The 26,692-nt window shown below is 48.1% G+C and overlaps 1 protein-coding gene across 48 annotated transcripts in view; it reads left to right on the forward strand.

Annotated features, from left to right (window-relative positions):
* Nucleotides 1–26,692, forward strand: part of scrib (scribble planar cell polarity protein) — a 63,645-nt gene that overhangs the window by 13,237 nt on the left and 23,716 nt on the right. For 40 of the 48 annotated variants that reach the window (XM_081695137.1, XM_081695138.1, XM_081695128.1 and 37 more), the window contains exons 2-20: nt 12,880–12,997; nt 13,643–13,721; nt 13,974–14,063; nt 14,347–14,403; nt 14,698–14,761; nt 15,765–15,839; nt 16,139–16,283; nt 16,607–16,725; nt 16,909–17,108; nt 17,186–17,352; nt 17,492–17,622; nt 17,717–17,845; nt 18,483–18,662; nt 18,788–19,141; nt 19,575–19,625; nt 21,319–21,381; nt 25,110–25,199; nt 25,309–25,386; nt 25,488–25,817. In XM_081695137.1, the coding sequence (XP_081551263.1) occupies nt 12,880–12,997; nt 13,643–13,721; nt 13,974–14,063; nt 14,347–14,403; nt 14,698–14,761; nt 15,765–15,839; nt 16,139–16,283; nt 16,607–16,725; nt 16,909–17,108; nt 17,186–17,352; nt 17,492–17,622; nt 17,717–17,845; nt 18,483–18,662; nt 18,788–19,141; nt 19,575–19,625; nt 21,319–21,381; nt 25,110–25,199; nt 25,309–25,386; nt 25,488–25,817 (2,520 nt within the window). The remainder of the gene's footprint in view (nt 1–12,879; nt 12,998–13,642; nt 13,722–13,973; nt 14,064–14,346; nt 14,404–14,697; nt 14,762–15,764; nt 15,840–16,138; nt 16,284–16,606; nt 16,726–16,908; nt 17,109–17,185; nt 17,353–17,491; nt 17,623–17,716; nt 17,846–18,482; nt 18,663–18,787; nt 19,142–19,574; nt 19,626–21,318; nt 21,382–25,109; nt 25,200–25,308; nt 25,387–25,487; nt 25,818–26,692) is intronic. The other 8 variants (XM_081695149.1, XM_081695151.1, XM_081695163.1 and 5 more) reach the window with 5 other exon arrangements.

Consider the following 26,692-nt stretch of genomic DNA (forward strand, 5'->3'; position numbering starts at 1 on the left):
TTGCGATCGCCCCATTGGGCTTTAACAGGAACGGGTATGTTGTGGTGCTTCGTGAGAGCTGGCAGACAGGCTCGTGGACCCGCGTCCTGCTCTCGTCACGAGCTTCGGCGCTTCCTCCTTGTTTATCTGTCTGCTGCGCTCCCGGCCTAATTTAGAGCGAAGCACATACGGTGCAGCTCTAGTGAGTGAGTGGGTGTGGGTGTGTGGGTGTGTGTGCTTGTGATCTCTCGGTGTGCTGTGACTCCCAAGTGACCTCGCCTCTTTTTTGTTGTGGTGTTGTTACTGCTGCTCTGCTATAAGTCAAAACAAACCCAGTGCAATCCAGCTTTAACAACGCTGTTTGACAGACGTTCCGGCCCCTCAGCACAACAGGAAGAGCCTGAGTTTTCCCACAGCAGGCCCTTGAATGTACACTGGTTTTGCCTGGATGGTGGCCTCTCAGTCTCTAGTGGCGTGCTGGCCTATCCTGAAGTTCATCACTCCAGCCTGCCGGTGGCGTGGGAGAGCAGCTTCCCAACCCCCATACCTGTCACTCACTCTGTTTGATGGGCGTGGCCACTGTGATGGGTGTGGCCAGAAACGCGACACTACCAGGACCCGTCAGGACAGCGAGGGAGCACTCAACACCTCGCAACTCTTCCCATCGATATTTTGAGGGAGGGGGAATGACATTGAGATGCGTACCGTGCAGTTACAACGTTTTTTTGTTTAGTTGAACAGATTTTATTTACTTTTTTCACTTTGGATATTTCAGTATTCCATCTGATGCTGTGTTGTTCCTCATGTGGATATTCAAACATATAGCCATGACACACATCTGACCCTAAACTCTAAGTAGAAGTCTGAACTCCCTGCGCATCAGCAGCAGGTCGGGAACACTGTGTATATTGGAAAGGCTCAGTCACATGGTTCTTAGACAGGGGCGCGCGCACACACACACACACACACACACACACACACACACACACAATGAAGCTTTGTTCTTATCTGCTTGCTCAGTGATGCATGAGCATCACATCCACCCCTCCCACACATACCCACCCCCACCCCCACACACACCAATGTGCACAACGGCTGCTGTTTTCGCTTTTCTGTTTCCAGTGCATGTAGACCCAGCTCATCACTGAGCTCCTAAAACGCAGCACTGTGCACAAGCTAGTGCTTCCTGTGGCACCGAGCCTAAAAGCTTCAGAGTGGACTGACACAAAATGGAATTGAATTGTCGGTGTGGTGGGAGTAACCTCCACGAGCCATTATAAAACAGCATATGAGCCTCGCCTTCTCGTTACGAAGGCAGGAAGACGGATAAGGGTCCTTGACAAGGTGTTCAGAAGGCCTGGCTCCCAGCTCACGCCGGCCCTAGCCTGACCTCTACTAGTGGGTTGGGTGCACTTCCCCATTTTGACGTGAAGGGTGCACTATAGATTTCCTTGCACACGTTGTGAAATTCTTCCTGCTCAAGTAGCTGTGAGGCCCTCAGCACTCACTGTCTGGCAATAATACCAGCCTTGAAGCGCAGCTGGGATTCAAACGCACCTTTCACCAGTTTGATGAAAGTTCTTCCTGAGAACAGGTTTATGGTTTAGTGCTGGGAGCAGTAATGTAGTCTCAGCGTATCCCGGTGTAGTCTCACATTGAGGTTACATATCTGGAGACAGCTGTTGGAGAATTTGCTAGGGACACACCAATCTGATACACTGACACAGTAGAACTGTCTCCAACTGCGATTGCCTGAGGATCACGTTCCGTCAGCTCACCGTTGCTGCCTGTGAATATGTACACTCAATCACACCAAACGTGCTACAGCTGATGCACAACACGCACGTACGTTCTGCACCTGCGGAAAAGTGGCTAAAATGCAGGGTCCTAGTGTCCCCTCTAATGTGAACGAATTAAGGCATTTGTAATTTAAGAAAATGTTCTCTGTAATTCTCTGTAAGTGCTAACAGCTGTAACTTGGTACACAGTAACTACACGATCACACCTTTCCTCTTGCATGTAGTCTTAGTCAACCCCTTTGTGTCATGCACAGACGCTGAAAAGGTTGATTTCCTCAAAGAGTGAAGCATAATTTGCTAAAGAAGAGCACATTCCGCCGTGCCGTTTATACGGCACGACTTTTGACTTCTGTTTTCAGATGATGGATCCCACATCCACATACGTGGTGGCTGGGTTCTGAAACCAGTGGGAGCGCAGCTCTGTTCTTAAAGGCTTGCTGATTCACAGGAACCGGTCCCCGCCAGAGCCCCGGCTCTGAGCCAAGTGCTCCAGCGCTTCATGCGGGCAGAGCTCAAAGCAGAGTCGCTATTTGAAACCGAACGAGAGATTGAAACCAAGGATTTGAAGTGGTTTAGACTAATTTTGTACATCAAATGCACCACCAGCAGAATGTTACAATGTTAACGTAAGCCTGCACCACAGGTTCAATGCTAACTTTTAGCTAGCTAAAGTGCTGGATAACAAATTGGCTATTTTTGTGTAAAAGCATCTTGAGCATTTAAAAAAAAAATTCTGTCTTACTATTTTATAATTAAATTAATTAACAGGCAACAATGCTTAGAAGTTCTTTGTAGATGTATCTGGATAATGTGTTGGGCCACTGGGTAGGGGTTCTTTATTTAGCAACGATTTGGCAAGGTCAAAGGGCAGTCAGAAGACGCCTTTTTTTTCAACGCATGTAAACCTCTTTGCAACCGTTACGTTTCTGTCCATATTTCTACTGGTTGTGACTGTGTGTCTCCCAAAACGGTGAGCATGGCTGAAATGCTGAACAACTGCACTAACCAAACTTGATCAGCGTCTTCAGAAGTGCACGCTCATCATGAGAGAATCTTTTGCCTGTGTTGAGATTTCAGGAGTTTTCTGGAATGTAGAAACTGACTCTACAACGATGTTGAGACTCATTTGATTCTGGTTTGGAATGCAAACCGGTGAACGCTGACCCGCCCTTCCGTGAGCTCCTTGGTGACTTTTTTTTTACCCCTTCCCCTGGGTCAGAGTTGAGGGTACTTACTGTTCTTGCTTCCATAATTTGACGTTGAGGGTTGTGTGGCGCTAGCATAGCTCTTTTTTCCAGGTAGTGGAGGACCTGAAGCGGAGGTGCGTGTGCGCCTGTGCTGTGCTTCTTGGCCACTCCTTTGGCACGCTGTTTCTGCCATGTCACTGTGAGAGAGGCTGACTAGCCGCCTTCCCTGCAGGATCTTTATAAAGAGCAGCCCTTTGAACCCTCCCCAGAAGCGCTGGTCTGCTGCGTTGAAGCAGGGGCAGGTGTACCTTCACCTGCTCCGACTCAAACGGTGTCCCCTGTAAAGTGGCGCATCGCCAAACGAGAGTTCTGTGGAATGATGGAACCGATCCAGGAACAACACCCCAGGCTAAGCCAGCCTTGCCTTCCTTTAGGTGCAGTTCATTTTTAGGTTATCATGCATTTCAGAAAGAGGGTGCTGTTATTTAGTTATTTATCTATTTATTTATTGAACTAAACATCGGATCTAGACTTTGGGCTGAACCAAGTAACCTCTCGGAGTAACCATATCCGCATCACTCTGACTTTATTATAGCTTTATTATATTTGATTAGCCTTAAGCTTACATCATCAGATGCTACTGGAGCAAACTGTGTAAATTAAATGATATGAATAGAGAAATCTCTTCATAATCGGACCGTTCCCCGGTAAAATGCATAAATTAAGGTTCTTGTTGTATAATCTATAAAATGATATAACCTAATGAAACATGAATTAATGTCACCAATATAATATTTGTAATGGGTATATATGGATCATCAGATAACGTCTTATGTATTTCTTAATTCCTCCTGAAACTGAAATGAACTGCATCCTGGCATTCTTTCCTTCACAAACACTCTTCACTAACTGCTTTGTGGGGTTTTTTTTTGTTTTGTTTTCTTTCTTGAAGATAGTCGTCATATTTTTTAGCAGCCAAACTCCCACGATTCCCTTGCTCTTCTTTACTTCTGTGTGATCACAGCTGTGATACTGTAGGCACCATATGTCTGTAACCCACGGTAAGATGGGCATGTGGCGACGTTTATCCTTACAAGACCCCGCCTCCTCGCAAAAGCCTGCTGGCATTTGGCCTCTCTGTGCCCCTGTGTCGGACGTACTTCGCAATTTGCTGTGGGATTGCTTTTCTCATGTCAGTTCTGCTTGGCTGTCTTGGTTATTAGATGCAACCAGTTACAAATGACTAGCAGAACGTAAAGGTGCGCACAATGGTGTGGCAGACATTCGAAGCGTTGGACATGCTTACACGGATCGAAGCCCTGCGCGTGGTGCCGTGGTAACACAAGCCCGACCTTGGCTACTTCAGCCTTCCTGTGTGACCACCTTTTAGACCTCGCCTACCCGTCTTTCCGACCTGTGGCACTTAGTTGATCTGTAGTTCTCTGTGCTACTTTCCATTTAATGATATTTTTCTTTGTGTATGCAGTTAACAGGAACTACATGTAAAGTAAATATTTGCCATTGCTGTCAAAACACTTCCTGACCAGAGCCTGTCCTGACCCTGAACTTGTTTCACATCTTTGCCTTAAAAGTACACAGAGAGAGAGAGACACTTCTGTTAGTAAACCAAATTAGAGGCTCACAAAGAGTGACAGATGGTCCTCTGATCGAATGAGCCTAAAGCCGAAGAATATTTAAAAGCTCCATCTTGCGAGCATCATTTAAATATGTTAAATCATTTAAATATGTTCCTCACATCACATCTTGCGCACATTGCCCTAATTTATTCTCAGACTTATATTTGCAGCACCTGCTCGGTGCAGACCTGAGGACCTCACCTCCTGCAATATCTGCATATTTACCCACATTGGGAATTATTCAAAGCTGTTTCATTCATTCGTGCAATTATCTATTAATAATGTGCACAATGAGTTACATAGAAAGTAAATGTTTTTCAAAAAATAGGCAGAGCTGTATTTGGAACTTGCACATTGACCTTCTAATATGAACGTACTAGCAGTTAACTACCTGCGTAAGGGATGTTCCCCATGTATATTTTTGTGTTCATTGCGTTTACATATACACAGTGGAGTTTTGCCTTCTGTCTCAGCATAGTGCAGAAAGTACCTTGAAGGAGTTCAAGCCTGTTAATCATCCTTTTGGTTTCTGGGTAGTCTGCTTCAGTCATTTTAAATGTAACCTACCATTCAGATTTGGTTGCTCTTAACTGCCAGTCGCTGTTTTGTTCAAAGACCTACATCTAGTAGGACCTGAAAGAACCCTCAAAGAGTGGCGTCTTGGCCATGGCAGCCCTTTGAGTAGCTCCTGCTGACTTCACACACTCGCGGGCTTGCGCTCGCGCTCTCTCTCTCTCTCTTTCGCGCACGTGCTCACTCTCTCTCTCTCTCTCTCTCTCTCTGTTTCTCTCTCACGCGCGCGCCCCCTCCCTCGCACTCTTTCTCTGTTTTTCTCTCTCTCTCTCTCTCTCTCTCTCACGCGCGCCCTCCCTCGCACTCTCTCTCTCTCCCTCTCGCGCACGCCCTCTCTCCTCTGTTTCTCTCCCTCGCGCGCGCTCTCTCGCCTCTGTTTCTCTCTCTCGCTCTCTCTCACGCGCCCTCTCTCTCCCTCTCGCGCACGCCCTCTCTCCTCTGTTTCTCTCTCTCGCTCTCTCTCTCTCGCGCGCTCTCTAGCGCCCTCTCTCTCCCTCTCACGCGCGCTCTCTCGCGCCCTCTCTCTCTCTCTCTCTCTCTCTGTTTCTCTCTCTCCCTGTGGCGTGTCTTCCACCTCCATCTTTCTTCCTGACCCCATTTCTCATCTTTTCTCTCTTTTGTCCCTTTTGGTTTTCTCGTTGCTTTATCTTGCCTCCTCCTCTCAGGAGACAATAGGGGAGTTTACTCTGGCGCTTCTGCAGGTGGGAGGGGCCCTAGTGGGCCTCCCTGTGATTGACAGCCCAGCCTTTGTCCTCCTACAAAAAAAGTGGGAGCGGGAGAGACTGTGGGAGGGACCAGAGCAAGAGAGGGAGGGGCTAAATTCATAAGCACTCCGACTTATCCCTGCTGGCCCGAAGAGAAGAGAGACGTCCTCCAGCGTTAACGCGTCCTTGGGCGTCAGGTTTCAGCGGGCCGGCTTTAATGTTCCGCATCGCAATGAATCGATCTGTGCCTACCGCAACCTGTGCTAGATATGGCTTATAGAACATTTCTCAAACTCCCTGGACCTTTTATTCAGAGCTGTTGATACTTGTAGCCGGGTGACGCGTGCTTGCGTACTGTGATGCCTCCAATAATGAAGCCAAACACCTGGGCTAAGTGGCAGAGTAATGTGATAGCCGGTAGGAGCAGGTAGACCGCCTCTTTCTCTGCAATAGAATGGTCCAAATCTGCATTTGAAAAGGGGCCCTCTTAGGGCCGTTGCCTAACAAAATATAAAGCCGAGCTTTTGTTGTCTCGGCCTTTCCGCCGTCTTTGTGCCTGAGCGCGTGGGGTTTGGCGTGTGAACGGCAGAACTTGCTGAGTTGTGAGTTTGACTTTCGCCGATCCATTTTAATGCGGCACGTGACCAGTTGGCAATTGCCAGTCTGACCGATGAGGGAATGTATTGCACACGAGCACGCGCTGTACCCTGTGGTCAAGCCCACAGCGTCTCCTCTGTGTCCCGATATACAGCAGAGTACGCCTATAGAGGAGAAAGCCGTAATATTTAATGAAGAAACGGTTCATTTAAGCGACGCTAACACATTACGCGGGAACGCATCGTTAGAGGTTGCTCCTGTCTTGAGCTGGGACTGGTTCACAGCTCACCTGTTTAGTTTTGCTAGCAAACAAAGAAGACGAAAACAAAGAATAAATCAGCTAAAAGAGAAATGGACTATGCCATGTTCACCTTCCATGCTTCGGCTCGGTCCGTTTCGTGCGCGTAAACACTGAGATGACGGCAAAGCTGTGCTGGGGGTATGGTGTTCAGTCAGGAAGCCTGCCTCCGCTGTTTTGGTCTCGTCACTCGAATTTATCAAGCCCGTTGGCAAACTCTCTGAGCTCAGACTGCTTCTAGATTCATTTTACTAAACCCATCCAAACATGCAAACGAGTGCATTATGTTGCACCCCGGTGCATGAGGGTGATGTTAGCCTGGCTGTGTCATTTTCATTTGAGAGACGCCACGAGATAAGCAAAAACATTTGAGATGATTTGAGATGGTTTTGAGATGATTTGAGATGACACGTGGACACTGCAGCCTCTGTTAGCCAAGGCTCTTCTGCCTAATTTAAACCCAGTCGTGTATGACACACACACACACACACATTGATCTGTCAGTTCAACTCTCTGGCCATCTGGTAGCAATTAAGGAAAATACTGAAATGGGTCCCCCTGGTCAAATTTTGCCCCTTTTCATAGACGTTGCCAATTTTGCAGTGATTCAGCGCTACTCTTTAGTTCTCTCTCTCTCTCTCTCTCTCTCTCTCTCTCTCTCTCTCTCTCTCTCTCTCTCTCTCTCTCTCTCTCTCTCACACTCTCACACACACACACACACACACACAGCCTACTGCAGTAAAGCCAGGACCTGCACCACTAACTGCTCTGAACTTCATTACTGCACATGACCTTCACTACCCTCGTAGCAGTGCAGGGCCTGTGTGTGTGTGTGTGTGCACACACCCACATCCACCGTGTTTGTTTAATGTCTCGTAATGTCCAAGTTGGCAGATTTCCTCCGTGTTAAGTGTGTGTTTACGCCGCGCAAAGAGTCCCTCATCACCACACTTAGACCTGCCCTCACATGCCTGGCTTTGCCCTTAAATGCCGTATTGCGTTTTCCATGGAAACTCCCTCAGCAGAAGAAGCCAGTCCGACCACATCCCTCACCCAGGGCCAGGGCCAAAGACCCGGAGGGTCACACTCCCCGCATTTTCCAAGAAATCTATTACAGCATTTGATTTCTTCGCTGCTAAAACATAATTAGAAAGTGCTTGAAAGCCTGTTGCATATTCCACTACGCAGAAAATGTGGGGGGATTATTTAGCTGTTGTGTTTTTTCTTTTTCTTTTTACCACATCTAAGTTCACCTTAAAGTCTAAGAAATGTTTGCCTCTGTATTGGGAAAAGGGGTGAACCCGTCCCGTCAGCACTAGACCAGGCTGCGCTTAAGGCCGTCCCAAACTGACGCAGTCACTGAAGATCTGACGGCAACTGTGAGCGGGTGAGCATCACCTGTCAGCTCGCTTGCCCCTCGTTGCCTGTGTGTACGTACGCCCGTGAACCCCTGACCACACCTAATGCGCAACACACACACAGTTCTGCGCCTGCGCAAGCAAAAATAACTCGGAAGGAAACGGCTGCTTCCCAAAGGCTCAGTCGTCTTATAACTAGTGTACCGAGTTCTCAGCCACTCCCAAGTCGTCTTATAACTAGTGTACCGAGTTCTCAGCCACTCCCAAGTCGTCTTATAACTAGTGTACCGAGTTCTCAGCCACTCCCAAGTCGTCTTATAACTAGTGTACCGAGTTCTCAGCCACTCCCAAGTCGTCTTATAACTAGTGTACCGCGTTCTCAGCCACTCCCAAGTCGTCTTATAACTAGTGTACCGAGTTCTCAGCCACTCCCAAGTCGTCTTATAACTAGTGTACCGAGTTCTCAGCCACTCCCAAGTCGTCTTATAACTAGTGTACCGAGTTCTCAGCCACTCCCAAGTTTTCTCGAGCTCCCGCCTTTCATAAAGTAGCACGAGCTAATGTCAAGGTAATGGCAAATTTTCCTACTGTTCTCTAGACAGTTAGCACAACAAAATTACTCTCCAATCAGCAAAATATAATGTCGGCCTAGCACACTGCCTCGGTAGGTCAAGCCACAATACAATATTGTCTCATTTCAAGTCAAACTTGGACTGAACAGCCATTCATAGTTCACTTTCATGGCTGACCATTGACGACAATTACGCACGTACTGTCCGCCAAAATGGCACTGACCAGGACCAGAACACACCGTTCAGCGAAGTACAGGCCACGGTCCTCACCGACGTCCACCGTAGTCGGGGCAGTGTGTCCCTAGACGAAACCCACCTGGGTGGGTGGGATTAGTCGGTATGGTACATGGGATTGGATAGTAAACGATGTGGGTTGGGTAGATTACTTATGAGGCAGAGTATAATGGAAGCATGCATTGCAGTAGTTTGTCATAAAGAAAGTGTGTGTGTGTGTGTGTATAAAGGAGTAGCCAGTAGGAGAGTGTATGGTTCCTGGCTTGCCAGCTGCTTTGGCTACAGCAGTGAATGGGACTCATTGTGTGTGTGTGTGTGTGTGTGTGTGTGTGTGTGTGTGTGTGTGTGTAATTGCTATCGCTGCTTAGTTTCCTCCCATAATAGACCTCCACTGGCTCTCAGGCAGAGCACAAGCTGGTCAGCAGACAGCCGTCACACACCAACGGCCATGCACAGCAAGAAGTGTGTGTGTGTGTGTGTGAGAGAGAGAGTGAGCGCGAGAGAGAGCGCGCGAGTGCCTTCCTTTTCTGTCTCTCTCTCCGTGTGTGTGTGTGTGTGTGTGTGTGTGTGTGTGTGTGTTATCCAGGGTTCCCGTTATGTTGCGGCATTCAGTAAGCATCACCTACCACTATGATGCCTCTCTTAAACTCATAGAACTGAAGGCAGAGATAACAGACCCTGCCTCACTCATACCTGGTCAAGCACTCAAAGGCTTGGTCTCTTAATGTTGCATGTTACTACTAATATGACCCTTTCCTTGCTTGAGCAATCTAATTCAAGACGTTTGTTTAATTCATGTACTTATTTAGATGTTTAAATCCAATGTGACACGCTTGCCTTCTGCAGGCTTCCTCTAATGCTGGATTCAGACTATATAGTTTTGTCTTTCACGATGGTCGCCGTCAGGTTAGGCGTTCACAACGCCATCACGTCTTGCCATGCTTTGGTCAGGAGACCGGAAGCACTGCATGTTTAACGGTGGACGATCGTTGTTCGTGTCCGTGGGTTTGTAGGGCATCGTGGAGGAGGGTCATGAACTTGTCAGTCGTAGCTACAGAAGCGCGGCGTGTGTCAGCGTGTGTAATCAGAAGGTCTTGCGGAGGAAATAAATTTTTAGGTTTTGGGAATCCTGCATTCACTGTTCTTCCATGTGACGATTTGCTCTTTCCCAGTGCTCCTAACCGGGCAAGGCACAGGAAATTTGTTACCTACAACAAAATCATGTCAAAACAGGGCTAAAATCATGTGGCCTGACCCCTGACCCTGGCATTAAAAAGCAGGTCTCAGGCCTGGAACATTCCCTTGTGGAGACACTTAAGCCCATTTTAGGGTTTTTGAGCTTGTGTACTAGGAGAAGTGAAAGTCACTGAGCTCTTCAAATCTCCCTCCCTCTCTCTCACTCTCTCTCACACACACACACACACACTCACTCTGGTGGTCTGGTTCTGTGGCCTCTGTTGGGGGCTGTGTTCTTCAGTACTTCTCTGTTGACCAGCACAGCGTGAGGCAGCACGAGAGACAGAGTGTATGTGGGTGGTTTTGTTGTTTTGGTTTGTTTACTTGTTTGGATTTTTTTAAACCTTGCACTAGCAGAGACGGGTCCATGTGCTGCTATCGTTCCTCTAGTGCTCAGTGCACTAATGTTACTGTGCAGAGGACGTTTTGCTCACGAGAGAGTTCCGGTCTGGTGGGAAAGAACTGTCTGGTTTCACAGAATTGCCTTCATGTACCAAGCCAGGCCTTCATTCTAATTTGTGAGGAAGTGCAAGTGTTTATGGTAATTGCATGGAGATATCAAAAAGGCCTCCCTTTGACACTTAACCACCTCTCAATGGGCTCGTTCACACAGACTTGTCCCGTGGACAAACCCCGACGTGATTCAGTCACCAAACCTGCACAATAACGCTGGTGGTTTTGGCTTTTGTTTTGTTTTGGTTTTTTGTTTAGTTTTTTTTTGGGGGGGGGGATGTTAGTTGTTCACGTATTTATATATGCATACATACAATTATTTTGTTCTAATGGAATGGAAAAATCTGTACTCTTTTGCTTATACGTCATGCATTGAGGAAGAATTTAGGCTTTTTTTTTCTCCTTGAATTCCACATTCCTGTTATCGCTGTAAACTGGCAGACTTGTTCCAGATTAGAGAATATTCAGCTGTTCTGGGAAATGGAGGAGACCGTTACTCTGTTCACACTCGCGGTAGCCCTTGTTCGGTGGTATAAACCTCTAATCCACTGAAGAAATTAAACCATGAAAACTTAGTACAAAGTGTTTACTATTTATTTCAATAGAAATGGTTGGGTCTTTGTTTGGTTTAAGCAGTACCAAGATTATAGCCGGGTTCATTTAGAGATGCCATCAGTACCATGTGCTTTATTTTTATGTCGTTGCTTTAATGCTGTTTGATGTAATTTTTTTTGCAGTCATTGGAACTTCGATATTTTCTCTCTGTTCCTTTGATGCTCTTTTGTAGCGAGATATTAAACGTTTTTGGTCCGTGCTGAAGTAGGCTACCTCTGCTTCCTGAGGCCGATACGCTGTAATAGGTTTTAGAAGTACTTTTAAAGATCTCATGGCGGTTTGCCCCGTTGAATCTTTAATTGCTGATATAATACATTTCTATTTAATATGCTTTAATAGTTTAACCACAGCTCTAGTGGCTCAAATGCCTGCTGTATGGTAACTTCCTTCTTGCATTCATTTCCAGGGAAACTGGCCATTATGTCTGAAAGGCTTTAAATTCTTTGAATCTCTCTCAGTTTTTATTGTCCTCACTGTGCGTTTGCACTGAATATTGAATATAGCCTCTCGTAAGTGCATCTTTATTGAAGTGTCATCCATTTGGGTGGTCCGAGTCTTACCAGTTGTTTGTAGGTCTGCTTTATAATTTGACAGGGGCTTTAACTTGGCCTCGACCGCGTCGGAGGCTGCAGTGGATTCCCTTGTGGAGCGTTTTGAGGAGGGATAGTTTTGTGAGTGCAGGACACTCGTCTGCCTCAGTAGTAGCAGTGCGATCTTCTGTGTGCGCTCAGGGCTGCTGATCCCCCTCGTAGTTCCTTTGTCTTTACTTTCTCTTCATGGCAGTTTGCCATTTCCACGTATTGTCAGTGAGTCTTTTTAAACGCTCCACGCTACAGTTACGTTGTCCTTTTATGCTTTTAGATCTTTGATGATCCACGTGATGTTTCATATTTGAAGCGGTATCAGGTTTTCCCCCACTGTTTTTAGCATTCATAGTCTGTCGCGTTTAGATACCTCTTCGTCCCCTCCGCGACCACGCGCACTTCGTGACGCAAGCACTTTTTTTTTGTGTGTTTGACAGCCACTGAAAAGTTTGTCTCTAGTGTCGGCATGCAGTGAGGGAGTAAGTGTGTCCGAAAGAGAGCAAAAGTTTGTGCGTGCGCGCGCGAGCGCATTTATGTGTGGTGATCCGTGGCAGCTGGAATGCTCAGAATGCTTCTGTCCAACAAACGATCTCTTTGAAATCGTGGGGCCCCTATTGCGTCTGCGCGCGCATACACAGGCGCGCGCGACACACTCGACGTCACTCTCTTCCTGCCGCTGCCTAAAGCACCGTTGAGCAGCGGCAGCAGCTCCTCGGCCTCTGCTGGCCAGCAGTCTGCGGACGTCTGGTGAAGCCAGGCCCCTGGTCTGAGCCGCAATAGCGGTTTTGTGCAGTCGTTGAAGTGCTGGCCCTCCTCGGCCACGAATGGGTGACTGATTTGTAGTGCTGCATTTGATCAGTCTAGTGCAGTGCATATTGGCATGCATATGCATATATATATATATATATATATATATATATATATATATATATATATATATATATATATATATATATATACACACATACACACACACACACACACACACACACACATCCTCTGGCTATAGTAGAGTATTAAGTGTGTGTGTGTGTGTGTGTGTGTATTTTTCAGCCTTTCTTCCGGCTCTCCAACCTACGGAAGCTGGGTCTTAGCGACAATGAGATTCAGAGACTGCCCCCCGAGGTGGCCAACTTCATGCAGCTTGTGGAGCTGGACATCTCCAGAAATGGTACGTACGCACGCTCGCGCGGGGTCCTGTGGGGGTGAAGGTAAATGGAATGTGCTGGACCACAGGACGCTGCTCTGCACAGCGCATGATCAGAGCAGCTTTGGGAGAGTCCAACAGTTCTTAATAATGACTCTTAAGTCTGGCCCCAAGAGTCATTGCTCCAAGAGTCCTTGGCACTGTGCAGAACGCAGGTGTGCAGCAGGTCAGCGGGAACGTGACGCGGGAGGCCATGGGAACAGTCGGATCCCAGTGTGCTGCTCGGCACGCACAGCCGTGGGAAGCGTGGCTGCCCTCCGCAAGGCTGTCCTATATGTCCATGTTATGGGTTATACACGTGCGCACACAGATTCAACTCATTGTTCAATTGTCTCTAAAATTCAGTGAATGTTTCTGGTTTGGTGTGCAGTTAAGTGCGTATCAAGCATTTCTGTTTAGAAACATAGCACTACAGATTGAGCTCAGAGTTTTCGCCGTGTTTCCATACTGCTGAGTGAAACGATCAGATCACAGTTAATTGCGCTTCGTTACGTGTTCTGTGTGATTTGCCTCTTGCTGTTCTGTCAGTTGTGTAGGAACCTGAAAATGTGCTGGCTTAGCTAGGACACCCCTTTGGGTCTGGTATTGCTGACTTTCTCTCTCTCTCAGATATTCCCGAGATCCCTGAGAGCATTAAGTTCTGTAAGGCGCTGGAGATAGCAGACTTCAGTGGCAACCCCCTCTCCAGGTTAGTGAGTTGCTGGCACCCCAGATTCCACCGGTCCGTTGGGCTGTTTCCAGTGTCGTATTTGCGAGGGACCTGGGGGACGGTACACTGGGGCAGTGTTCCCTCTGTAAGAAAAGGAGAGTCATCACCATAGAAGAAAAATGCTTTTTTTTGTGTGTATTTTATTACAGATTGGTTTTCCATTGATATTCCTCTCTCCCTCTCTCTCTCTCCCTCTCCCTCTCTCTCTCTCTCTCTCTCTCTCTCTCTCAGATTGCCTGATTGTTTTACACAGCTCAGAGCACTAGCTCACCTTGCACTCAACGATGTGTCACTACAGTCTCTACCAAATGACATAGGAAAGTGAGTGTGTACACACACACACACACACACACACACACACCAGAGCACGTTTAACCAGGCATTAGACTACAGTACACAGTGTCTGCTTTGCTCAGCTTTAAATTAAATCTACATCCCGAGGCTCTTCAACATTTACACACACACACACACACACCAGGTTAGGTTTTGGCACTCGGCCATATGCATGCAGATGGAGGAGCCCATCACGCTTCCAAAAGCCCGCCATCTGACTGGTGTTCTTCTGCACACTCCTCTCACATCCCCCCTGTTCTCTCTACGCTAGCTTGGCTAACCTGGTAACTCTGGAGCTGCGGGAGAATCTACTGAAGTCTTTACCCAAGTACGTCCACGTCCCTTATACCTTGTGTGGTTCGTTGTTTGGGATTTGCGGTTCTGTGAAGCGCTGCACAGACGTTTCTGTGGAGTGCACTTAATTGTGAGACCTGGTATGGACGTAAAGAAAGGAAAAATTCATGGTAAGTGAAGGGGATTGATGCTGAAGGCATGCGCACGTGTGTGTGTGTGTGTGTGTGTGTGTGTGTGTGTGTGTGTGTGTGTGTGTGTGTGTGTGTGTGTGTGTGTGTGTGTGTGTGTGTGTGTGTGTGTGTGTGTGTCTCCTTCTCTGGTCCTGCAGCTCTTTGTCTTTCCTGGTGAAACTGGAACAGCTAGATCTAGGCAGCAATCAACTGGAAGTATTGGTGAGAACCAGCAACTCTCTCTCTCTCTCACACACACACACACGCACCTCACTGAGGCTGTATGCACACAGTGCCAAGCTGTGCCGTTCTCCCTCTGTCTGTCTGTCTCTCTGTGCTTCTCTTAAATCTCCTTTCATGCCGTCATGGCAACGCCCAGCACTTGTCTCAGTTGGACAGGGTAAACAATACGGGCTCTCTCAAAGGCGTCGCCCAGGCGATGATGATGATGATGATGTAATCACAAGCCACTCTCCACAGTTCCCCTGTGCATGCAGCGTACGTCTAGATCACACCTTCTCTCCATGCTCTGATAGGGCCCTCAATACTCCCCTAATGACACGCCAGCCTTTCTGCTCGAGTGTGTGTGTGTGTATACACTCACTCACTCACACACACACACATATATATATAGAGAGAGAGAGAAAGAGAGAGAGAGAGAGAGAGAGAGAGAGAGAGAAAGAGAGAGCTATTTAGACCTGCTGATTCTTGCTGCGTCAGTTACCTTGGAACCTGGCAACATGTACACTAAAAGAGAAAATATATATTTCCAGATATGAACAGCTGTAGTAGAGCAGGTGCCTGCAACACCAAGGGTCAGTTCCCCAGGAGCAAACCTACTGTCATAATAAGAAATATCCCATGTGTCTGGAAATAGTGTCTTCCACATGCTTTAAATGTAAATTTTCTGCCATTCCGAGTTATACTAGGCTGAACAATAGGCCAACACGTGAAGCGTCAACTACACGCGCTAATCAGGCTTTAGTTTACATCATCATTGGCCCTGAACAGAGTACATTTCACACTGTCAGGTCCGAGGTCCAGCAGCGAGCGATTTGCAGTCTGCCGGGCCGTCGCGAGCCGTGTGAGCGTGCCCTTCACCTCCGACGACCCCGGCAGCCTCACGCTTGTGGCGCTTGCGCAAATGTTGCAGCTCCCGCGTGCGGTTCCTCTCCGAGTCGTTCGCGCTCTTTCTGCCTTTCTAAACCATTCCTCTTCCTCGTAGCCGGACACGCTCGGGGCTCTGCCCAACCTCCGGGAGCTGTGGCTGGACAGGAACCAACTCTCCTCGCTACCTCCAGTGAGTACGCAGTGCCCCAGAGCCATGCCGTCGCCATGGGAACGCTCAGCTGAGGGCCCACCCCCTTCCACCCTCTTCTTGCAATACCTCGTTTGAAATCGACCATTAGAGCAGCTGACCTACAGTAGCAAAAATCCACTGTGTTGAATTAACGGCTACGGCGCTAACACGCCTCCAGCCGGATACAGGTCAGCGCTTTGTTCAGCAGGTGTTGATTGAACACCGTGGATTTTTGGTGCATGGGTCACGTTATCCTCAGCTCCGCGGGCGTGTCCTAAAACGGCCCTTCACTTCAACAGGAGCTGGGCAATTTGCGGCGGCTGGTGTGCCTGGACGTGTCGGAGAACCGGCTCGCCGAGCTGCCCTCGGAGATCAGCGGCCTCGTTGCCCTCACCGACCTGCTGCTCTCTCAGAACCTTCTGGAAACCGTGCCCAACAGCATCGGTGAGGCTATGAGCCGTTTGCTAACTGAATGGGGAGTAGGGTCGTGGTGTTCTGACCACCCGTGAGCCAAAACAGGAGGTTGAATTGCAAGTTAAAAGGCCGTGTACTTTCAAACTCTTCAGTGTTCTGTAAACGTCTGCAGGAAATCTGCTTGTAGTATGTGGAATGCTTTCATTTTCTAGCTGCACCGCTGCCCTCTAGTGGCCACTTGCCTGCATGAACGCAGGGTAACCTTTTTTTCCCTCACTCACTGCAGGTTAGAGTTTGAGCATGTTGGGATTTCTAGGTTGCCGTTACATTTATGTGCGTCTCCGCCACTACAGGTTCCCTGAAGCAGTTATCCATTTTTAAAGTGGACCAAAACCGCTTGGTGCATCTAACTGACTCCATCGGTGAATGCGAAAACCTGACGGAGCTGATGCTCACAGAGAACCTGCTCCAGGTGCCAGACTTTGCATCAAGCATGACTGTTTAGTTTAGAGGTAGAAAGATCTTGCGTCTGTTTTTCGTAATCGGGTTTGGGTGCAGGAGTAGCGGGACCACACCAAAAACCAAAAGCGTTGCGGTTGCAGTGGGTAGCAAACACCAACCAAAAGAATAACCATCCTCTTATCTGCCCCCACAGTCTCTCCCGCGCTCCCTGGGCAGACTGAAGAAACTCACAAACCTGAATGTGGACCGCAACCGCGTGAGCAGCGTGCCGGCCGAGCTGGGCGGCTGCGCCGGCCTCAACGTTCTCTCGCTGCGGGACAACCGCGTAGGCAGGCTCCCCGCCGAACTCGCCCGGGCCACCGAGCTGCATGTGTTGGACGTGGCTGGCAACAGGTGAGGCCCGCGGTCTAGCCGCTTTAAAGTCTCCCAGACTCTGGGCCATGAGGCTTGATCTGCCGTGATCTGTGCAGGCTGCAGAATTTGCCCTTCTCCCTGGCCAATCTGAACCTGAAGGCCATGTGGCTGGCGGAGAACCAGTCCCAGCCCATGCTCAAGTTCCAGACGGAGGACGACGAGCGCACAGGAGAGAAGGTCCTCACCTGCTACCTACTGCCTCAGCAGCCCACGCCCAGCCTGGGTGAGGCACACCTCCCACCCCCTGCCTGTTATAAGACACGGCCACTGACCAGAAACCCCATCGAAAGGAAGCACAGAGGTCACTGTCGATTGACGATGGTGCTGTGTGTGTGTGTGTGTGTGTGTGTGTGTGTGTGTAGAGAACCTGCTCCAGAGTAGCGTGGATGACAGCTGGCCAACGGACACTAATCTGAACAGAGTGTCAGTCATCCAGTTCCAGGAGGAGACCAAGCCGGAAGACGAGGATGAGGAGGCTGCTGCCGAGAGGAGGGTGAGGAAGAGCATGTGTAGCACTTTCCGCGTGCGCGTGCGTGCGTGCGTGCGTGCGTGCGGGCTCATTAGCGCTCTGGCTCGGTTTGACCCAGCAGGGCCTCCAGCGACGGGCCACACCTCACCCCAGCGAGCTCAAAGTGATGAAGAACGTGATCGAGGCGAGGAGGAACGAGCCGTACACAGCCAGGCCAGACGACGACCTGGAGTCCCCCGACGGCGAGGTGGGTGGGAATGGGGCCCCACCTAGCGCCGAGTTAGACCGAAGCAAACATCGAGCATCACTAAAGATTAGTCCGCCGCCTGAAGCGCGCGTCTACGCGTTTGGCTCTTTCCGTTTGCACTTAGTCTGTCGTTTTGTTTTTCTAGGTGACTTTACGTCCTTTACAGTTTGCCTTTTTTAATCTTTACTCTTAATGGAGCATTTTAAAGACGACGCGCGTGCGTTCCTTCCCGCCGCTCTCTGGCTCGGACATCCTCACTGTCTGCTGCAGCGTCTCCCGCGTTTCCGACTTCCATCTTCGGTGCACAGCAACGCACCCGCCATTATGGAGCTGAGCTTTAGACGTGTACATTGCATCTGGTGTGACCTTGTGTGGTTTAGCTCTTTGGCACGCATCTGCCACGTTTCAGGGAGATGTGTGCCAAAAGGCTATTTGACACACAGTGCCCTGATGATTAAGCATCAGGAGTCTTAACACGTGCTTTTCAAAAATGTTAACGTGAAAGGCCTTATTTTTTCATTGTAATGGATCACGTTATTTCGAAGCATTGTTAGCTGTTCGCGTTATTCATTCCAGACAGTGGCACGTGAGAGCAGGACAATTTCTCTTAGATGCAATTTCGATTGGCTGTTGACAGGAGAAGCGGTTGAGCGCCATGTCCAATCACAGCCACGATTCCCAGGCCTCCGACAGCACAGCCTCGGCTAATTCCAACGAGGAGAGGCGAGGGTTAAACGCTGGCGGGGAGGATCTTAACAAACAGGAACCACCACAGGAAGAGGAGGAGCTCGATGAAATGGAGGTGGAATATATCGAGGTAATCGAGAAGAATGTGCCTTGGGCTGATGTGAAAATCACGCATGTTTGGTTGTCGCCTTTGTAAGTCAGTCGTGACGTTTCGCCTTTGATCGTTAAAATGCGTTTGTTCGGCCTCTCTGACAGCCCACTGTGCACTTCGCGGAGGAGCCCATCATCCAAGGTGACGAAGAGGATGAGGAGGGCGAGAATGGTGACGAAGACGAGGGCTCCGCCCTGCCCCCGCCCGCTGCCGAGAAGCAGCGTCTTATCCGCAAGGACACGCCACACTACAAGAAACACTTCAAGATCACCAAACTGCCCAAGCCCGAGACGGTGGCTGCACTGCTTCAGGGCTTCAACGCCGAGGGCCTGTCCCCGACCGCGCGCACGCCCGAGGAAGACGAGGAGGAGGAGGAGGAGGCCGCGTCGGACAGCACCCCCTTGCTGCAGAGGGAGGACGTGGCTCAGATGAACAGCTCCGCGCTGCAGCCAGTGAAGGTAAGGCTTGGGATTACAGCCACTCAGACTCTGCTTCCACTGCTTCCAGCGTAGCAGGTGATGGGATGATTGGCGGGGGTTAGTAAAGTCGCGCTGGCGACCCTCCAAAAATCTTAAGAGCAGTGTTTACTGTGCATCCTCCGGGATGCAGCCGTGCAACCGTGTGTTCACGGTTGCATCTCCGCCAGGGGTCTGTTTCTGTCGTTAGCGTGATGTGTTTCTTCTTCCACGAGCCTTGCTCGCACGTGAGGTCACACGTGCAGGGTTGGAGGGGCCGCGCCGACACGAGACCCCTGGATTTTGAACGCCAGGCGGAAGAGTTAAACGACGAAGCCCCCTTCTTTTGCTGCGACCTGCCATTTCAGTTAGAGCCACACCTCCTCCTACCCCACGCTCTGCTTTCTCATTATCTGCATGTCTTGTTGTTGCCTAGGAAACAACTCCATCTCCTCCGCCAGATTTTTCCCAAGTGCCGTGCATGAATGTAAGAGGACAAACACGGTTCATTCCTCCTGAGTTCACATCTGCTGACGGCATTCAAAATCACACCAGTGAATTTATCCGTGATGCTTTTCCGAGCCGTTGCCTCCGGCGCTGGCTCCGCCCCCTAGCCTAACCCCGAGATTTGAGATTGGGACTGGCTCCCTGATCCCATTTACTTTGCTATAACCCTGATTACTAGTATTACCCAATTTGACATAAAATAGTTTGTCAAAGTAATATTTAAAACCTCTGCCAGTGTGTGTGGATGTATGTTTATTAATCTGAGCTGTGACTTGGCATTCAGACAGCATTCTTAAATGGGATCAGGGGTCCATGAAGTGTGTGTGTGTGTGTGTGTGTGTGTGTGTGTGTGTGTGTGTGTGTGTGTGTGTGTGTGTGTGTGTGTGTGTGTGTGTGTGTGTGTGTGTGTGTGTGCGCGTGGGAAAGGGGGTCTCCCTGGCTGAGTGGAAGACTGTTTCAGGAATGTGTGTTAAGCCCTGGGGTGTGAATGGGAGGCATGTTGGTGAGTGAGCACACTGGGTCTCATGCAAGAGCATTTGTCTTACAGTTCTCACAGTTTTGGAAAGTCTGTCCATACAATACAGCAAATGCTGATTGCACAACGCAAGGCCTGTTTGTGAGAGTTGTGAAATAACAAACTTCAGCCCAAAACTTGACATGTGCAGGTAAAAAGAGCAGTTTTCCTGTGTTCAGAGATCAGTAAACATACCACTGTAGAATTAAATAATAAAATCAATGTAGTGAAACGAACACAGTCACAGCAGAGACAAAGCTGTGGCTTTTTCAGATATCTCGCCAACGCAGTGCGGTACATGACAGGTTAATCACAGCATGCTTATACGTCAAGTTTATTTTTTATTTCGAACTTAGTTCATACAGTTTTTTTTCCTTTAGAGAAGAGCCATTCGTGACTGCAGCAGGTCTGGACAAGTTTTGTTCGTCCCTGAGAGAAACCTCTGAATGCAGGAAAGTCCTCTTAAATCGCTTGTACGAGCAATTTGAGGATGGATGTATTTGTGTGATTGTTTCTTGCGCGAGACCCATTGTGTCAGAGCTCTTTCAGCAATCTGATTCATTTTGTTCTGTGTTTGATTATTCCTGGCTGCCCTGTGAAATGGGGAAGCAGTCTTACCAAAGACACAGTGTAGACTTCCCAAATTTCTCTGGTCTGTACGGTTACACGCCTGCTTACGCTGGGTTCTCATGCTCTCACTGACATTGTAATCTTAGAGCACTGATTAAGACACTTGTATTGGACTCTAAATTTGAGTGGTTCAGATTTGTCTTTATGGCAAATCGGGTAGTAGAATCACCAGTTTGGTCTAAGAATCTTGGAGGGAACATGCTGAATGAATGCCTATATATCACACTGTTTTATTAACTTATTTATTTCTGTGAACCTGCCTATGGATTTTTAACTGATATGGGCAGTAGTATAAGATGACGTCCGCCCCCATCCGTTTAATGACCTTTCAGAACTTCACGGCCTCAACAGGGGGTTTCCACTGTGCTCTTACATGTGAGTGAGTCTGTGTGTGTCGGGTGGGGGTGTTTGTGTGGCGTGTGTGGGGTTTAATTTTCTTCTAAGTCATCGTTTTGGGGAGGGGTGCAGACAATTTGGTTTTTTGGCCTCACTAATCCGCATGCCCTCTCGCTGGTTCCTGTCCTGACAGGGGGTGTCATTTGATCAAGTCAATAATCTGCTGATTGAACCTGCTCGCATTAAGGAGGAAGAGGTCTGTACCTACACTGTCCGTTCACCTCCATCTGTCTCTACCCTTTCCCCGCTCCTACTCACTCACTATCCATCTGCCATTAGAGGGTGGAGCGGAAGACCCACCGGAAAATTCCGGGACTAATCCATAAGCCAATGGCAAAGGAGCATCTTTTCGTCCCTAACCCCTAATCTGCCCAGATGGTGGAACCCTGTGTGGAAGACAGAGATTGGGCATATTCACACCGAATAACAAAATATTGGGCTACAAAGAACACTCTTAGTTATTTAAAAAGGAGGACTGCTGTCTCTATTCTAGATCACCTTATAAGTTTGTTATAAAAAGGATACAAGGATCTAGTTAAAGATAAGATTTAATCACAAATCAGGGTTCCATTACACCTGTGGCTCATCTGTCCTCTTCTGTCTGTGTGTGTGTGTGTGTCTCTCTCTCTCTCTCTCTCTCTCTCTCTCTCTCTCTCTCTCTCCATGTTTGGCTCCTTGACCTTCTTTTCTTAGCAGTGTGAAAGGATTGCAAAATAAAAGTCCGTCGCCGTAAATCGCTGTGTCTTAGACTCATGTAGGTACTGTTCCTATGAAACAGAACAAGGAGGCTTCAGTACTTGCAGTTAAACTTGCTTTTTGCTTAGCTCTTAAGGTCAGTACCTTGCCAAAGGTTTGGGCCAAAAGGTGAAACACAAAAATAGTCAATTTTCAACTTAAAATTTGCATTTTTTGGAATGATCTCAGGAAGATAAATACAGTGTGTTGGTTTCAAACCAGTGTCTCTAATGATCTGCTGCTGTAGGTAGGGACACCTTTGTAATTACACACTGGAGCTTTAAAGCTACATTGTGTCGAGGATTTAATAAGTTAGTAAAAAATGAACAATAATCTTTTGCAGACAATTTTAGATATTAACAGATATTAATCTATTGAGAAATGAAATTCAGGCTTTGCAAGTTCAAAGAATGATGTGCATGGCTATTGATAAGCTGTGAATAATGAAACATCCTTTGACTGTAGCTGAAGGAGAATTTTAAGAACTGCAACTGATTTCGAGGTCTATTTTTTGCTGAAATTTGGTAGATACTACTGAGTGATCAAACAAGTAAAGGTTACTGACTTGGACATATCTTTACCGAAATCTGCAAAAATTTCGAATTTTGAGTCTTATTTGGATAGAAGTAATTATATAAAGTGCATACATATGGTTTTAGACCCTATTAAAGATTCCACATTTGGTATTTTTCAAACTCATCTTGAAATTTAAAAATAATTTCTGATCAATCTACACACAATACTCCACAATGACAAAGCAAAAATTGTTTGGTTTTTTTTTTGGGATTGTTATGTACATTTATTTAACGGTACACACCTGTCTGTTAGGTCTCACAGTTAATGATGTGTGTCAGAGTAAAAACAGCCATGAGGTCATCGGGCACAGAGGGCCGTGTACAGACGGGTAAGCAGTTCGGTTCGGGTCACTACGGATGGTATCCAGAGCGCATACGTGGAGAACCTTACACGGGGAAGCCATTCCTCACTCAAATGCAAATGAGAGTTTTCAAAAGGCACATAAATGTCTCTTAGACAATGAGATCCTCTGAATTGATGAAGCAAAGATTGATCTATTTGGCCCCAATTCCTAGCAGAGTGTATGGAGGAAACCCAGCATCGTTTTACCAAGGGGATGTTTTTCTGCAACATGACCTGGGAGAGCAGTCAGGATGATGGAAAATACAGAGCAATCCTGGGTGCTCTATATATAAAACATTTTCATGTGCCCAAGACCTCAAACTGCAGCAAAGCTTAACATTTTAAATAAGACGCTGAACTGGAGCATACTGCCGAGAAAACGGGCTTTAGGAAAACACTGAAGTAGCCCAACCAGAATCCACGCTTGAACCCAACAGAACATCTCTGGGGAGACCCTGTGGTGGTGGTCTTTGTTAAATTTTATTCTTCCAACTGGCTGAACTTGAATGATTGATTTTTCCAAGAAGGCTGGGAGACATTTCCAACAGAAAGGTGTGTGCCAATGATCATTCCCAGAAAGACTTGAGGATCTTGTTGCTGCCAAAGGTCCTGTAAAGGGTGAAGGGTCGGAATGCTTATGTGAAGGGATTTCTTTTCAGTTTGTTTTGTAACTATTAAAACATTCCATAAACCTGTTTTGCTTTGTCACTGTGTGCGTGTTGATGAAAAAATAAGGATTCTGAATCAGCGATACAAAATGTGGAAAGCCTAAAAGGGTCTGCAAAATCGTAGGAGTGAAAAATCCAGATCTAGGAGGCGCTGCAGTTAAGACTTGCGTTTTATGGGATGGTCAGTCATCAGTTCAGAAGAAACTTGGGTCCTGACTACAAACAATGAAGGTAGACTGTGGAGACTAATGCATCGTTACATCGTTCCCAGCGTAAAAGGAGATTAATCCCGGCTTCGTTTGTCTTGGACCTGTTACACAAACACAAAGGAAGGCGCTTGTGAACCTTCTCTAAAGAACTGTGGCAGGCCTTCGCTGATCCAGAGCCCTCGGCCATCCTCCACTGCGCGTCTTCGTTCTTTCGCACATCCTCCACACCCATCCCTGTCCAGCTCCACTTTGCATGGCTTGCTTATGTAGAATTGTAAGTGTCTGATCCAAGCTGACCCTCCAACACCCCTACCCCCATCGTCGTCCTCTAAAGTCAGCGGTGATGCTACTCTTGTAAAGAGTCCATTTCACCACTCACTAATGCATGTAGTACACAAATGGCCATATCGGTATATGTGCTGTGCGTAAAATTTGAAAGTGGTACGTTTAGTTTTTTGGGGGGGTTTTTATGTTCAGGTATGTTCATTCGATTTAATTGTCTCACAATGAATGTCGATCCAAAAGGGTAAATAGTAGAATAATTGCATTGTGATTTGCTCCAGCTGGTCACAGTGTCGAGTGATGGAATCAATACACAGACCTCAACATAAAATAGTCGACTTAAATATGGAAACATTTACCAGATATTTTTGGCCTGTGCTTTTGTCTGCATTAATTCGATCGGTATGAGTTTAGAGACTCAACGTCCTTTCCCAACAGGCATGGCTTCCTTTCCTTGATTCTTTAAATCTTTGGATCCTTCAAAGTTTACTTTGCAGAACATTTGGTGATGGACTGTGCACTGCTTTCATGTCCCACCCCGTGGTGTTCTCTGCAGACCTCTTGCTCTGATTACATTCATATGTAAAGTTACAGATGACTTGCACATCCTGTAAACCAGCTCCCCAGTATCCTGACCTAGCATGGTCCGCGGGCTCTCTGGCTGTATTTTGTCCAAATGGGAGACGGTTGTGGCTGCGGCCCAGCTGGGTCACAGGGGCCTGCCTTCAGTCCCGAGCCGAGCGACTACAAACATGGGAACAGAAATTTGGGTTTAGTTGTCACATTAAAATGAGGAAAGGAAACCATTTTACGTGTTGGTTTGGACTGGCTCTCCTCACACTGAGACTCGAAATGAAGGATGCGTGAAAAAAAATACATTACCCACAGTTCATAGTTACCTCCTGCTTTCCATTATAAACAACAAAACCTGAATATAAAAGTCTCAGTCGCGCCAAACGGTTACCGGAAGAAACCGTTTGCTCAGAAACTTGTCATGGAGGTGAACGCAGCACTGTGTGTGCGTGTGTGCGTGTGTGTGTGTGTGTGTGTGTGTGCGTGCGTGCGTGCGTGCGTGTGTGTGTGTGTGCGCGCACTCTTTACTCTATTCTTAGCTTGTTCTGACTATCCTGCGTCAAACCGGAGGACTAGGGATCAGCATAGCCGGGGGTAAAGGATCCACTCCATACAAGGGAGATGATGAGGTAAATTCATCACCCTTTTATCATTTTAAAGGCTTCTTAAGTAATAGACCTGGAGCTCCTCACACTTATCTGGCTGGCTGAATGGTCTGTGTGTGCGTTTCCTCTATAGGGTATCTTTATCTCCAGAGTGTCTGAGGAGGGCCCAGCGGCACGTGCTGGGGTCAAAGTGGGAGACAAACTGCTTGAGGTAAATCTGTGCGCCACAGGCTTTCGCAACATTTCCATCAGCGTTTTCCAGGTCCTCTGAGGCTGTACGGGAATGGTAACATCGACGTGCTGTCGGCGCAGGTGAACGGCGTGGGCCTGCAGGGCGCCGAGCACCACGCGGCCGTCGAGGCCCTGCGGAGCTCGGGGGCGGCTGTGACCATGGTGGTGCTGCGCGAACGCATGGTGGAGCCGGAGAACCCCATCACTACTACACCCCTCCGGCCCGAGGACGACTACTTCCCCCGGGAGAGAAGGTCCGGCGGCTTGCCCTTCCTCCTGGAGTCCGGCGAGGGCGCGGTGACTGGCGGACCCTGCCAGCGCCTGGCCACCTGCCTGGCGCGCAACGACAAGGGTCTTGGCTTTAGCATCGCCGGGGGTAAAGGCTCCACGTCCTACCGGACGGGAGACATGGTAAGCAGGGAGGAGTTGCACCGGCAGGTGACGGGCACGAGCCACAGACTTCGTGTTGGCTCACGGCCTAAGTAGAGTCGCTAGGGTATTTTTGCACTGGTTTTGGTCAGAGCAAAGGTGGAGTTTGGGGCACATATCTCCTGCTCTCTTTCACAGGAATATGGAAGCTTGTGGGAGTCTAGCAAACATTTCCAAGTGGATGTAAAAGAATAAAATTAAATAATGAATTGAGAGGTTTAGTGGTCTGACCTGCGTGATGGAAACGTGATTGTTGTGTGTAGATCGTGATGGCTCCATAAAGCACTAGGCAGTTTGACATTGTAAGAGGATCTCTGCATGGTTTGAGGACTGTTTCTTTTGGAAACATATCACTGTTGCTTTCATACACACACACACACATGCACACCATGTCTCTACCATGTTGCTACTTTACCACCCCTCTGAAGGTGTTCCAGGGTGTTTTACCCACTACACGTGTTCCAGGGTGGTTTACCCCCCCCCCCCACAGGTGTTCCAGGGTGGTTTACCCCCCCACAGGTGTTCCAGAGTGGTTTACCCCCCCACAGGTGAAGCCCTCCTGCTTCTCCTGCTCAATCTGCAACCTTTCACAGTGTATTGGCTGGCAGCGTCGCCAGGGCAACTGCAATATAAATAGCAAGGCCCGACACCCGATAGGGAACTAGCGTTCGAGGCTGAAAGTGTATTTCTGGCTCAGCTCACGTACTCTCCTCTCACACGCACGCTCGCAAGCACAAACAAACGTAAAGGGTTATAGTAGGAGACACGGCGCACGTTTGCATATTCACAGTCTGACTTTTTGCTGAGTATCTAAGTTTTGCTGCGTGTTGATCTGTTTGAGTTGAGGGACAGCTACA

Source organism: Electrophorus electricus, chromosome 13 (assembly GCF_041902795.1).
Source record: "Electrophorus electricus isolate QZ-2024a chromosome 13, ASM4190279v1, whole genome shotgun sequence".
Classification (NCBI taxonomy): Eukaryota; Metazoa; Chordata; class Actinopteri; order Gymnotiformes; family Gymnotidae; genus Electrophorus; species Electrophorus electricus.